The sequence below is a fragment of the Botrytis byssoidea genome (genome assembly GCF_014898295.1).
Source record: "Botrytis byssoidea strain MUCL 94 chromosome Unknown BBYS_010, whole genome shotgun sequence".
NCBI classification, from domain to species: Eukaryota; Fungi; Ascomycota; class Leotiomycetes; order Helotiales; family Sclerotiniaceae; genus Botrytis; species Botrytis byssoidea.
Genome location: NW_024065851.1, coordinates 877,072 through 892,365, shown reverse-complemented (window position 1 = coordinate 892,365; position 15,294 = coordinate 877,072). Strand labels below are relative to the sequence as shown.

Sequence of the window (15,294 nt, the reverse complement as noted above, 5' to 3'; positions counted from 1 at the left end):
ATAATATTTAATAATAATAATAATAATAATTTTAATTTTAGTTTTAATAATAATTATATCTTATTTAAAATTCCTGAAATATTAATCAATATTGTTTATTAAAAGGAAAAGTTGGAAATATATGGTTTTAATAATTCGAAATCAGAATATAGTTTCAAAAATATTAATTTTATTTAATTTAATTTTAATTCAGATTATAATCATTAATTAGGTTTTTATTAACAAATAATATTTTTAGTTTAGTTTTTAATTAATCCTTTATTAATAATAATAATAATATATAAACTTTCTTTAATATATAATTTAAAATATTGAAACTCCATTTGAAAAATTAAATACTAATATAAATATTATTTTTATATAAAAATATAATTTTTTTATACTCATATTATATAATATTTATTTATTTATTAATAGATTAGGAGAATTTTGAATCAAATATATTATAATATTAGATTATAGTAAAAAATATATATACTAATTATTTAATCAATTATAAAAAATTATAATACAATTTTAAAGATAATTAATACTTTCAAATAAAAAAGATTATAATTAAATATTTATAGAAAATGATAGAGTAATAATTTTATTTATTATAAAAAAATAATAATCAAAAAATCTTTTGAAAGTATAATTAAAAAAACAAATTAATAATATAAATAATTCTAATAATAACTTTAATTTTAATAATAAGAATTCTGAAAGTGATTTAGATTTAAAGAAAATTAATAAAGTTGTTATAACTATTTTATAACAAATAATTATCAATTTTGATTAAAAATATTAATAAGAAAAAAAAATGAAAAAGAAAAAAATAAATAAAAATAAAGAAAAATATAAAATAAAAAGGGAAAAAAAGATATTATAGATTTAAAAAATTAAAAAAAAGATTTTAAATCTATAACTTTATAATTTATAATTATCTAATATATTTTATATTATATTATAATCAAAATATAACATTTGGAATCAGAATAATATATAGTTTCTAAAATCAAAATAATATATAATTTTTAAAACTAGAATATTAAATTATTTTGAAATTAGAATATCAAATCAATTTAAAACTAGAATATTATATATTTTTGAGATTAAAATATTATATATTTTTGAAACTAGAATATTAATCTTTTATTTAAATCAAATCGAGATTAGAATAATAATATTATCAAAAAAAGTCAAGATTGAAATATTAAAAATACTAATTGAGATTATTTTGATTATATTTCTGATATTTGAGATATCAATATTTGGAATGATACTATATGGGGTTATTATCGTTAAAATTATTCTAATTTCAGATTTTCAAAATATATTGAATATAAAATTTTATAGTAATAATGAATTCTTCATATATAAATTTTATATATTTATTAAAGTATTTGTTAGTATATTTGTTAATATCTATTAAATTAATAGGGAGTAAGGGGATGTGCTTAGATTTAAGTTTTAAATCTATGGTATATCGGATAATCCTTATATCAACTTCAATTTATTCACCTACTTCTATTTTTAATCATTTATTAGCTTTTATCATATTAATTTATTTTAGAATATTGAAAAACTATAATTTCAACTTAAATCTAATTAAAAACCCAGGTAAAAAAAAAATTAGTTGTATAGCAAATGTACCAATTGAAGTAGTTGTATACTGGTCCTGAAAATCCCCCATTTCCTATACGGTACTCAACCGGAATACAATATTTAAATTATATTTTTAATGAAATATCATATATATATTTTTGATATAATAAAAACATTCTCAAGGAATTATTCAATAAACCCTATATCTTGATAGGATAAGCAAGAATATAATATGATAGAAATATAATACTAATATTCATAGAAAATAGAATCTCTATAACTTTAGTAGTTTTTCTACAATTTCTAAATAACAATGATACTAGTGAAGTAATACTCAAATCTTCATACAATATTAATATTATATTTAATCAGAAACTTAAAAAAAAGCTTTTTATACTTTAAAGGAATGAATGTAAATTCTGTATAGTATGCTCGTAGTACCATGTACTGTACAGTACCCAGTGAAGACACAATATTTGAGTCATACTTCTGATTAACTATAATATTTGTAACCCGGGTATAACGAAAGAATTATTGAAGTATAACTAATTAACTCTCTAGCTAGCTTTTATAGGCTCTATAGCTAACCCTTTTAAGATTCATAATCCAGGTTCAAAAAATCTAATAGGTTTATAGTATAGAATAATTAGTAAGATTTCAAAATAAACCCTAAGTAAAAAACGATGTTATTTAAAAATTATAATATAGATTGATTAGTAATCAAGCTTTATGTTATATTATTATGTTGCTTGTTCGGGCTCTATCAGAAAAACAATAAATTTTATAAATCAGAAATCATTGTATAAACATAATCTTATAAATAAATAATTTATAGTATTCAAAGAATTTAATATATATAGATAAATTACTAAATCAGTTATATAGATCGAATTATAAGGATCTGAAACTACTATTAAATAAAAATTGTTTTCTGTTTTTTCCTTCAATATCAGAAAGTTTATAATATTTTAACAGTATAAAAGACTTGTTTTTTCGACGCCCCTAATTAGATATAATACTAATATTACATAAAGGTTCGAGAACTATAGAAATACTATTCCATCAATACTAACACCACTCCATTAATACTAATATCATCCAGAAGTTTGAATACCATTTAGGAATTCGAGTATTATTAAAAGACTATTCTAATAATGCTAACACTACTAGTATCATAGAAATACCACTTCATTAGTACTAGTACCGTACTTTCACCGTTTTATAACCCTGCTTGTTTTGTTAAGGTAATTACCTAAATTTATATCAAAATTAATTGAAGGTTTACCTGCTTAATAATCTTGCCGCTTGTGAGGACCGAAGCTGTATATATACAAAAAATAAGAAATTCTTGCTTAGTGAAACCCAAATCAAGCGATTTGATTGATTATAATGAGTTTTAATCTTATTAGCATTGTAATATAACATCAGACTAATCAACATAATCAATCTTTTTCAACAAAATTATTTAAATTGAATTGAATGAAAAGAGGAAAAATTAATAACTACATAAAATACATTAAAAGTTTTTTAACAATATTTTTTTATAATACTAATTTGAAAACTAAGATTTTCATAAAAGATTGACATTTAAATAATATAAATATGACTAAAATTTATGTAATTGATTAAAAGAGAATTACATTAAATATAATAGGCTTATTATTAATAGTAATTATTTTATTACTACAACTTTCATGATTTACTGGTATAACTGAGGATCTAAAATAAAAGCGTTTCATTTGAATTTGAATAAAATTACAAAATCTGGATAAAATTCTGGAAAAAAAGTAATATTATAAGGCAAACCGACTTCGCCCGTGACCTTTCAATAAAATATCTTTTTTAAATCTCTATACTTATAAATATAATTACAATATTAGTGAAAAAGATTAAAAAATTTACATTTCATATAATAGTAACTTCGTATTTTGATATTTCGATAGATAGTATTTTTTTTTTTCGGAAATTAAGTATGCGTAATATAGATCATTAGGGTTATCTTCATTTTGTAAATTATATATTTATAAAATTATATTTGTACAATGATTTCAAATTAATTCAATTTACTATATCTCTATTGAAAATTTTTTATGATAAATTATAATAACATATAAAAATTAATCAGTGATTAAGTCTCATTATATTTTTCAAAAAAATTCCTAAACTTTTTTTTGGAATGGTAGCTCTTTTCAATCTGAATTCATTATTTGTTCTATATTAGATTTCTAAAGAATTTTCTGAATCTTAAATTATAGATTATATAGGAACTGGTCATAGGTCTTATAGGATATAATTATAAAGTTTAATTAATTATACTTTGATAATAGCCTTATTATATTAGAAGTATATCTAGATCTATATTATACTCAATTAAGAATACAATTTAAGGATTCTTTCCTAGCTCAATGTTATATAATATAAAATGTTGTGAGGAAATTATTTAGAATTTCTATTTGTATCATTAAAATAACTATAGTTTATAGACTTTAAAGCTATAGATTCAATTTTTTATAGTCATATTCTATTAAGCTTATAATATAAGTTTATAAAAATAAAATAAGAAAAAATTTAATAGGTTTATAGTGTAAGACGATTAGTAGTCTTCGAAATAAGTCTAAGCAAAATTTCAAAAATATATACCTATATTAAATCTCTAGATTTTTAATCTTTAATGTTTCTGCTTTATTTAATAGTATGGAAACGATTCTTGAATAAAATAATTAAAATAAGATTCTCATTAGTTTTAAGAAATTCGAAATGGTTTATTTGATTTAAAAAGAAGGCTATTGTAATCGAATTGATAAACTTATTACCACAATTGGAAAAGGATATCACTTATTCTAAGATAACTGAAAACCAGTTGTGATTGAGATTTTATTTTCCAAAAATAGATGCCTTAATTCACCAGTATAAACCCCTTTTATAGTCTATTCATCAAATAAGAATATCAACAACTTCAAAACTATATTATAAACAAAAGTGTTAAAACTCAATATCAAAAATTCAAATTTATCGGATAAATATTAATAGAAATATAGAATGTAAGAAATAAATATGTCTTCGTATATTTTCGATTTAAAAAAAATAAAAACTTTTACAAAACTTTTACATTTTATTCTGCAAAAAAAAAGTATTTAGAACTAATCTATAAACAACATATAATAATTTATAAAAAAAAGAATATCACATCAAAGATTCAGTATTAATCAAATAATAAGGATATATATAATGTTACACAAAAACATCACCCTAAGATTATTCTTTTATATTGAAAATATGTAGAGTTGATAATTAAAATGATGAAAATTCATAAAGTCCTGATGATTTGATTGGCTAGTAGAATTCTGTATCAATGAGGAGTACTTAGTTAGAAATTTAGGGGATGATGAAAAGAATATTAAAACTAAAATAATTCTATAATAGTTTAGACACCGACCTACAGCACACCACCTGATTTTATAGCAAAAACCCCTACAGAAAAGCGCTTTCTCATATAAACTAATTTCTTTTATACCTAAATCGCTCCACTATTGCTCACTTAATTTGAAAATTAATGATTGCAATGATCAATTATTAGCGCGGTTAAAAAAATGAATGGATCAATTTTGGTTTTTTTAATAGACTTATAGAATCTCTAAATTGAAACCTTTCAGAATTTATTATCTCTAATACTCTTCTTATTTACCTTTTATAAAAAGTTACAAGAATTCTAATTTCAAAAACCTATAGTTTTATTAAAAAGAGATATCAAAAACGACACATTGAGCTTTTCAAATAATATAACTAATCAATTGTTGTATGTCTCAATTTCGATAATTTGATCTTCAATATTTATTGAGATTGTTTATAATTGAGAAGTTGAAAAGAATTTTGCTGTATTTTCGCCTAGTGTGCGATAAGCTAGAGCGCAAAGTATTATTACATTCATACTTTTTAAAGATTAATAATTGTTAGATAAATCGATATATTATGAAATGTTATGATATACATCATGTAGGTCCAAATTTCTAAGACATAAATATAATATAATAATATATCAAGAATTTTTAACATCGAATATATCCTCAACATATATGATTTAAATTACGGTTCATAACTGGGAGCCGATTGACTGAAAAAAAAGTATAGGTATTTTGTATACAAATGTGAAAATATTAGGAATTGAGAAACAACAAATCAAAAATCAACCACCCACAAACCGAAATTGAAAAAAAGCTATAGAATTTTATAAATCGAGAGTTTTCTAATGATTCATATTTTTTATTACCTAGGTAGCTAACTGTTATTTGTTGAGCAAATCATCAATTTAAGAATCGAATTGAAAATTTAAAGTTTTGAAGGATTGAATAAATGTTTCTAATTGGTTCGGGGATGCGAGGGTGTGATACAGGAATCAAAAACCCCTAATCTTCCAGATTTAATGGAATTAAAAAAAGAATTAGAAAAAGAGTTAGGAGTAACAGATTTAGATTTATATCTATAATTAGATTTAGCACGCTCAACAGATTTAATAGATTCAATAGATTTAATGGTGTCTTTGGCGCCCCTATTCGAGCTAAAAGCGAGAGGGAAGTGAAGTTTATTAGGTTATTAGATTTATTATTAAAAGTTCTTGTCAGATCTGTTCTGTTCAAGGTACTGTACAGATTACTCTTTCAAGAAGTTCATGACTTTTGAATGAGTACTATAAAATATAGAGATACGACAAGTATATGATTCCAAATTCTCATTCATTCCCTTGAGGTGTATCATTCACTTTAAAAGATTTTAACCTTCAAATGAATTATTTATTATTTTCGACTTTCTGTAGAACATTTCGTTCACGTGAATATTTAGAATGAAGTCAATTCTCAATTCATTAGCAGAATAAAGGAATAAAAATTCAGATTCAAGTATCATTAGAAAATCATCTTTCAGTTTTTTATTTTTAACCTTATGAATTTAAATATTTTTAATATTAAACTTCTTAATAATCATTTGGAGGACAAAATTCAGTTAAATAACGTAAGCCATTCATTATATTGATATAATCTATAAAATACTATTCTTTTTAAATTGATTTCTTTTAACAATACATCCATGTCTATAAAAATGATAACAAATGGAACAACGTCATAATTTTATGATATTCTCTATATTGCATAACAGAACAAGCTTGGATATATTACGATAAAATTGTGATATTAGCGTTAATAGAACAGATTTCTATAGTTTTAGTAATCCTTATATTAATAAAATAGTATTTATATGATTTCCGAGTCCCTGAATGATTCAAGTAGTACATTCTATATAACATCAACATTATATCCAAGTAAAGATTTAGAAAATCAAAACTTTAGCAAAAGATTGAAAATTTTAAGATAATCATATTACTGTAAGTCCTACAATAATGGAGTGTAGCTTGGAAAATTTCATTTTCTTTCAATAATAATACTCTGTTTCTAAAAAATTAATTTGCCACATCGTTTCAGATTGATACACATATTTCATGTTTTCTTCCTGATATGAATTGTATATCTGTAAGATCTTTTCTATATACAACTCCAAATTCATTTTACTTTCATTAGAATTTCAACATGTTAAGTTATAATATGATACAAAACTTGATTCATAGTTGAATCTTCGAATATATTACTTTCATGCTTCCAAAAATCCATTTAGCTACTATAATGCCCTAAAATTGAAAGATGACTTGATTTCACATCCCTTAGATTTTATAATACAGATTCTACAGCAACTGTGCACTCCTATTTAGTCGGAATGCGTTTTTCGACGTGTTCCCCTAATCATTATATATTTATTATATTAATTATACTATCACGATATATCCCATTAAAATCAATTAATTATAATAATATTCCTTATATACAATTGAATTTATATAATTATAGAAAAATCATGGGAAGAGCAAAGGCAGGCAATAGTTATCAAGAAATTGCGAATACTTTTGAAATAGGAAAATCGATTATCACTTATATTATTAAAATAGATCAATTATATGATAATTGAAAGACTCTACTTAAAAAGATTAGAAAAAGATTATATATAAATCGAAACAAATAAGCTCTATTATATCATATAAAATTATAATCTCAATTAATATGTTAGAAAATAATTAATATTTATGAATTAAATTATAAGAGAAATATTATTAAAAGAATTTTAAAGAATTATAGAATAGTTAATTGGAGAGTTAGAAAGAGATTTGAATTTATAGAAGAATATATAGTTAAAAGATTAATTTGGTATCTAAATTAACGTGATTTATCATCGAGTGGGCTATATCATTGAGTAGGCCACTTTTCCCTTAATTTATATCTTCAACTTCTATATACGATTTATTAATCAATTATTATAAAATTAACTAATCAAGAAGCCCAAATCTTTTTTATTATCAAAACTATTTATAAAAATAAAAAACTAAGTATTTAAAAAGCTTTTAAACTTTAAAATATCTTTTATATAACTTTTTAATATAGAATAAATGATTTATTATTTTAAATAGAAATTTGAATAAATTATTATAACATTATAGAATTAAAAAAGAAAATAATTATTCAATATATTCTTGATATAAATTTGAGAGATTTTTTATTTAAATTTAAGAATATAAAGTATATCGAAAAAATTTAGATATATTAATTTATAAAATATTAAATCGAATTAAAAATATATTTTAATCATATTTATAATTTTTAAAAAGCTTTTTATAAAGATTCTAAGTTTATTAAAAAGTGATTTCAATTGATTATAAATATATGAGTGAAATATAATATTTTAGATAATGATTTCTATAATTCTAATAAAATAGACTTTATAATAGATATAATATACTTTGAAATAATAATAATTAGTATTAAATAAAATAACAAAAATAATATAATATAATTAAATAATAAAGAATAGACTATAATAATTATATATAGTAATAAAAAGAATAAAATTATATTTCTATTTCTAATAATTTAAGAATAAGTTTATTTTTCTAATTAATATATCGAAATCGATTTTCCTATAGATTGGATTATTAAATTTATATTTAATAAATAAACAAACAATAAAATAGATTTAGAATAATTGAAATACTTTAATAAGTATATTAAAAATCAAAGAAAAAGTAAATATCGAATATTAATACTAAATAAATATAAAAGCTATAAATCAAAAGCTTTTTAAGTATATTATAAAGAGAATAATATTATATACTTAAATCTATTATTATATTTAAATTATTTAATTCAATTATTTGATATAAACTATTTTAATAATCTGAAATATTTATATAATAATCAAATTAATAAATTTATTAGAACATATATTAATTATATTTTAAAAATTGAATTCTTAATAGTTTTTAAAATTATATATAAAGAATCAATTACTTTTTAGAATATAAAATTAGAATTTCAAAAAATAGATTTAATATTATTTAATCCTAAAGTTATACTTTTCAAATTAGATATTTAAATTTATATATTTACCCTTTCCTTTTTCGATTTAGATCAATAGATTTTTCAAACTCTTTATAATTCAATTAAAGTTTTTTTTTAATTAATTTTAATAAAATCTCAAATAATCTAATATTAATTAAACTTTTCTATATCTATATTTGAAATTATATTAAATCTAATTAAAAATATAAAAGATTAGCTTATAAGAATACACTTTTAAATACAAAGATTCATATATTTCAAATAGTAAATAAAATATTAAATAAATATTAATATATCAAAAGAACCTAATTATATTAAAAAGAAATACTTACTAAACAAAAACCTTTTAATATAATATTTTGATAAAAATTAATATTCAGATTTAATATAATAAATATCAAAAAGAAAGGAATTTTAATGGAGAAGTATTTTTTAATTAATATTATAGTAAATGCAAAAAGATTAAATATAATATAAAAACTTATTAAAATAATATAATAAATCCTAAATTATTATAATTTTTATAATTTTAATTAATTGATTTAATAATTATTAAATAATATGAGTTTGAAAGAGTGAATTAAGGTGAAAGTAATTCGCATATTAATATAACCTGTACACTGATAAATTACGTTAGTTAATTTAATAATAAGAATTGAATAATATATAATTGAGACTAAAATCCCGGGTAAAATCCAGCCGACCAAGTAGAAGTGCCCTAGTACTATAAGTTCTAAAACATAGAAATTTCATGCATTAAAAGGCATAATAGAAAGTCTATATATTATAGATAGTTACCCAGCGAACTACTCACTATTATATACAGTACTAGGCCACTTATATCCGCCCCCCCGCTTATTTTATAGTGTTACATATTGCACCACCCTTTTTCAATATTAAATATTAAATTAATTAAGAATTATAAAATTATTAAATTTGAATAAATGAATAATGTATTCTTATATTATTAATATATATAAAAATTATTTTATTATTGATTCTTAATTTATTAATATTTAATGTATTAATTATTTATTGTAATATAAGTCTTAATTCTAAAAAGTATATTAGTTTTCAAATTATTAAATAATTCTTTATTTAATATATTCTAAATTGTTTATAAATAATTCTTTAGTTTTTAATAAATATATTCTGATTTGCTTTTATTAATAGTAATATCAAAAAATATTTTATATATTCTTATCTTTAGAGCTTATTATATATACTCTATAGAATTAAAATTAGAGGAATAAGAAGGCTAATTCTTCAATAAAGAGATCTCCTTTTTTTAAAACTAATCTTATATTCTATAAATATAATAAATAAAAGTATTATTCTATATAAATTTATATTCTGAATTAAACTTTTCAAAAATAGAATTTACTTCAATTTTAAAAACCTTAAAATAAGATTTAGTATTATATTCATATTTTGTATTCTCAAAATCTTTATTTATTATATATAAATTACTCCTTTCAATATCCCAAAAGCTTTTTTAGCATATAATCTTCATATTCTTATTTGTATTATATATTTCAATCATTTCTAAATCCTATTTCTAAAAACTAATATAAAAGTACTATTCTAATCTTTTTCCTTTTCTCTATTCTATAAAATACTTATCTAATTATATAACTAAGTCTCATTTTTCAATTATTAACTCTTTATAAGCTAGGTATTATTTAAGCTGTTTAATAATATATATTAATATAAGCTCTAATCTTTTCTTATATCTTCAATTGATTATATTATATTTGATTAAAATCCTCTTAATAATTCTAATACTATAATCAAGCTCAACCTTTTGAATAACCTATTTATATATAGCTTTCGGAAATAATCGTATATATTATAATAGTATTCATTTGTTTTATTTAGTATATAATTTAGATCAATTAATATATGGTAGATATATATTATCATTATATATTAAATCTTATAAGAAAATATATTATATAATTTCATAAAAAAATCTAAGACTCTTTATAATTCAATAGAAACTAAAGCTTTTTTTTGCTTTATTAACTATTTTGCTATATATATATAAAGTAAGATACTTATAAGAATTATTTTGTATACCTTTAATATATTATATATTATGAATTGAAAGCATAATTAAAATAATAAAATGTAATTATAGGAGTATAATGTATGAAAAAACGCGTTTTATGAAGTTTCAGCTAATAGAAGTACACGGTGACTATACTTTCATACTCATATTTTCATTTATTATAAATATAATATATAAATTCCTTTATTGAACTCTCTCTATATGATTATTAATAGTACTAATAGTTAGAGTAGAATAATTTTAAGACTATGAATTTCAGATAGTCTAGAATGATTATAGTAGTCAATAAACAATAACAGTAACCTTTATAAACATATGATTTAATAATCAACTTTCTCCGACGATCTATGTCAATTATAATATCAAAATATAATCAAAGTCACTCTTTATAATTCTAGTTCAAGCTATAGATATAGTTCTGAAGATTCTACTTTATAAATTAATTCGAGTCAGTATACTAATCTAGAAGATATTACTGTGAGAATAAAAATACGAACCGTATATCGAAGAAATGAACAGTCTGGATATTGAATCTAGTTTAATGATCAGGAATCAATCTTTCAAAATTATAAAACTTCAATCAATGTACAGCGATACTTCTCATTCCGCTATATAGTATGACATGGATAGTTAACGCTTTTGTCCTGTCGTGAAATCCGAGATTCATGATAATCATTGAATGAACTAACGAGTTTCACACTTAACTATCTTAACGAAATTATCAAGTCTGGACGAATAAAAAACTAGAGATAAAAATAGGGATTGAATAAGGAGCGAGGTTAAGAAGATAACAATATAAGAGTAGTTCATATTCTAAAGCCAAATCAATCATGACATCATAAGCGCGCTTCGTCCCATTTCGAATCATGCCGCGTAGGAAAATGGTGCTCAACCCCCCCCGCCGCCACCGCCACCGCCGCCACAACCACCACCACCACCACCCCCTCCCCCTCCACCGCAACCCCCGCCTCCTCCACATCCGCTGCCACTCCCTCCTACTGCACCTCCTACACCACCTGCACCACCTCCTCCACCACATCCACCAGCGCCGCCACATCCACCAGCTGCAACAGTACCTCCGCAAGATCCTGCTGCACAAGCTCCGGCCATACCCACACCAACAGGCATCACGCACGGATCCCCTGCATAGTAAGTCGGAGCACCGACGTACATCGGACTCATGTACGGTCCATACATCATATATGGATAACCCCAAGACGTGTAATAATAATCCTCTCTAGGAGGGATAGTTCTGCCCTTCTGTTCAGCTCTCTGACGAGCTTTATCGTAGGCGCGATTCATTTCGAATTTATTTCTTCGGCTAAGTCTATCGAAGACTGAAGCACGGGTCTCGGAATCTTCGACTCGAACAGCGGAGTGCGCGCTGATGTGTGCGCTATTGTTGGGGTCACACTGTAAGACTTGGGATCAGTATTGCCTATCAGGAATAAAATTCGAAAAGACACGAGGTATCAATGCTACATGTAGAAATAAAAGGAGTACATAGGGTGAGTATTATTAAGCGGAATGTATAATCGAAGCATAAAAGCAGGCAGTAAAAACAAAGAATTCATCGAGTTCCTTATCAGTTTACTTACTTGTTTTGCTGCTCCAGATGTATAGAAAGTATCCAGAACTTTTTCGTGCTTGGAGGTTCCGAATAAACGATTTGACGAATCAATATGCTTGGAGCGAATGGCTGAAAAATATTAGCATGCACTGGGTGGAGAGAGGACAGTCATCACCTTCGCAGTACCAGCAAGTGCATTCAGAATACACTTGTCTATAGAGTTTTTCATAGGTCTTACTTGTCCATTCGAAGGCAGTAGAGAGAGCATCTTCTTCCATCTTATCATCATGGTCGATGAATTTCTGGCACTTTAAGAACGTATACTCGTAGTATTGTTTTGGTGATAGTTGATGGGTATGCCATGCCAAATCAACATCCAAGGTTGGAACACAAACCTCTTTTGGATGGAGACGCATGATTTCAATGAATCTTTCATACTTTGTAAGTAATCGACTCATCGTCTCTCGAGCAGCCAGGGAATGAAGCCAGTCAAGACTTGCCATCTTATCGACAAACACACTCTGACGAATTACAGCACCTCCAAGTTCAAGCGCGAATATCGAGGAATTTTGCCAATATCTCGACATCATCTTTCGAACTGAGAGGCACTCTGTTCGTAGCAATGTGCTCCTCCCTCTGTTGATTTTATTTAGGGCTGATTTACTTCTGAATGTTGCCTCAATAAGATCCCTAACATCAGTCATAGAGGGATTTTTATTAGACTTTTTATCAACTAGTTCTAGTATTTTTACCTTCAGCTCATTAGCAATCATACGATTGGGGAATGAATTTTGGTGCAAGTGACCAGATTTTGAATCTGAGGCATCCGGAATGCCAGTACTCGGAGATAGAATTGTTCCCCCTAGAGGATAGTTTCTCACGATCAGATCTTCGACCTCTCTCTTAAACTTGGCAACTCGCAAGAGATCGTGATTGATTAGACCACCACATTTGTGGCAAATGTGTGATAAATCCCGATCTCCATAACCTGTACCATCCATGTCCATAATTCTATTAATATTAGCAACAATTCCCAACAGACTAGAACGAATTTCATACTCTTTCAGTGATGGCTTTTCGTTTGCAGCGCATGTAGTCCATGGAATTTCCAATACCTGAGAACAACGCGGGCAATTTAGTGTCTTTGCTGCATGATCATTGGCATTGCTCCAATGATGCCCTGTGATATTTGTGAATCCTTCTTTGGCTGCTTCTGTTACTTGGTAATTCAAGCTGATATCAATAGCTGTATCAACAGCATACCAGGGCATGCCTGTTGCCCACAAATTTTTCAAACCGAAACGCATACAATCTTCCAGGTAGTTCCGAGGGTTGAGCATCAATGAATGCCATACCATGAGAACATCTTGTTTCAATGTTAGGACATACTTTGTGTGAGTGTAAATTTTGAAATGTAGAACACACCTATAGGGGGCAACATTGACGTGCTCCAAACCTGAGCTACACCATTCTTCGGAAAATCGATGAAGCCCGTGTAAGTCTTCATGTAACTTTGCTGCAACCTGGTGGCATGCTCTTGCTCACACAATACCTTCAACCACCAATCCTCAAATCTCTCTACCGCTCTCGCAATATACAGAGACCATCTCTTTTCTCGCATCGCTACTAATGCTTTGTCACGGTTCTCGACGACCGGAAGTTCGCAACGTGCATCCCATAGACCAAACAAACCATCGGTATAGCCGACATCTTCTTTGAGACTATGAAAAGTCTTTAACAACTTGAGGTGTGCAAGACATAGATCTTCATTTGGAAAAGCAGGAATACTCGATTCCGAGACATTGAGATTGGAAAAGGCTGCAGTCAGATTTGATTCGGCGGGACTATCGGTAGCTGTATAACCTGGTGGTGCTCCGTTTATTATGGCTGAGGAACTAGGTGACAATGGTGAAGATGGGTGCTCGACATGAGCGGAAGGGACGTCTTTCTCGGGAGACTTTTCTTGGCCTCCCTTGTGGATTAGTTTATCAAGAAGAGACATAGTGTGTTGAATGATTCTCTACTCCAGCGACAGTAAGAAAGGAAGGTTGCGTCTTAGGTGCGGAAACCTAGTATAAATCGTAGGAGTTGTAGCTTTATGGCTCGTTATGATAATTGTGTAAAATAAAGTTGATGCAGGAAAGATGAAATGTAAGGAGTGGACAAGGAGATTCACCCACCATATATATGGTGGATTAATCGATCGCATTCACGAGGTGGAAACATTCTGTGCATGCGTATAGATAGTCAGTTTGTAGCGGAATGCAACGATGTTACACCTTGGTAGTGAGGCTGAGATGTGCTGTGCAGAAATGACAGGAAGAGAAGATCGCCCTGACTATGACGCTAGAAGCTTTCTAGAAGGAAGGTGCAGGTGTATCTCCCGCTTTAACATTGATGTAGCAAAAGTCTGTCGTAAAATCAATTCCGATGGCTGTCAGATGATACTTGACGAATGCTTGAAAAATGCTTGATAAATGCTTGATAAAGCTTCTCCTCCAATCGACATTCAGCTCTATTCTGTTGCCTTCACCAGCTTTTCAAACGTAGTGGGAGCAGTAAAGTCAAAGTAACCAAGACACATTAGAGAGATTAAGGCTTAGCATGAATTTCCAATCAAAGTTCCCTTCCCG

The 15,294-nt window shown here is 25.5% G+C and overlaps 1 protein-coding gene across 1 annotated transcript; it reads right to left on the bottom strand.

The window, feature by feature from the left end:
* Positions 1 to 11,775: 11,775 nt before the first annotated feature.
* Positions 11,776 to 14,663, bottom strand: EAE97_005887 (uncharacterized protein; the record flags this gene model as incomplete). Its single annotated transcript, XM_038876400.1, has 6 exons — positions 11,776 to 11,799; positions 12,091 to 12,504; positions 12,690 to 12,790; positions 12,900 to 13,672; positions 13,721 to 14,027; positions 14,087 to 14,663. 6 exons carry the CDS (start codon positions 14,661 to 14,663, stop codon positions 11,776 to 11,778), a joined length of 2,196 nt encoding a protein of 731 aa, XP_038732876.1.
* Between the last annotated feature and the right edge of the window lie 631 nt (positions 14,664 to 15,294).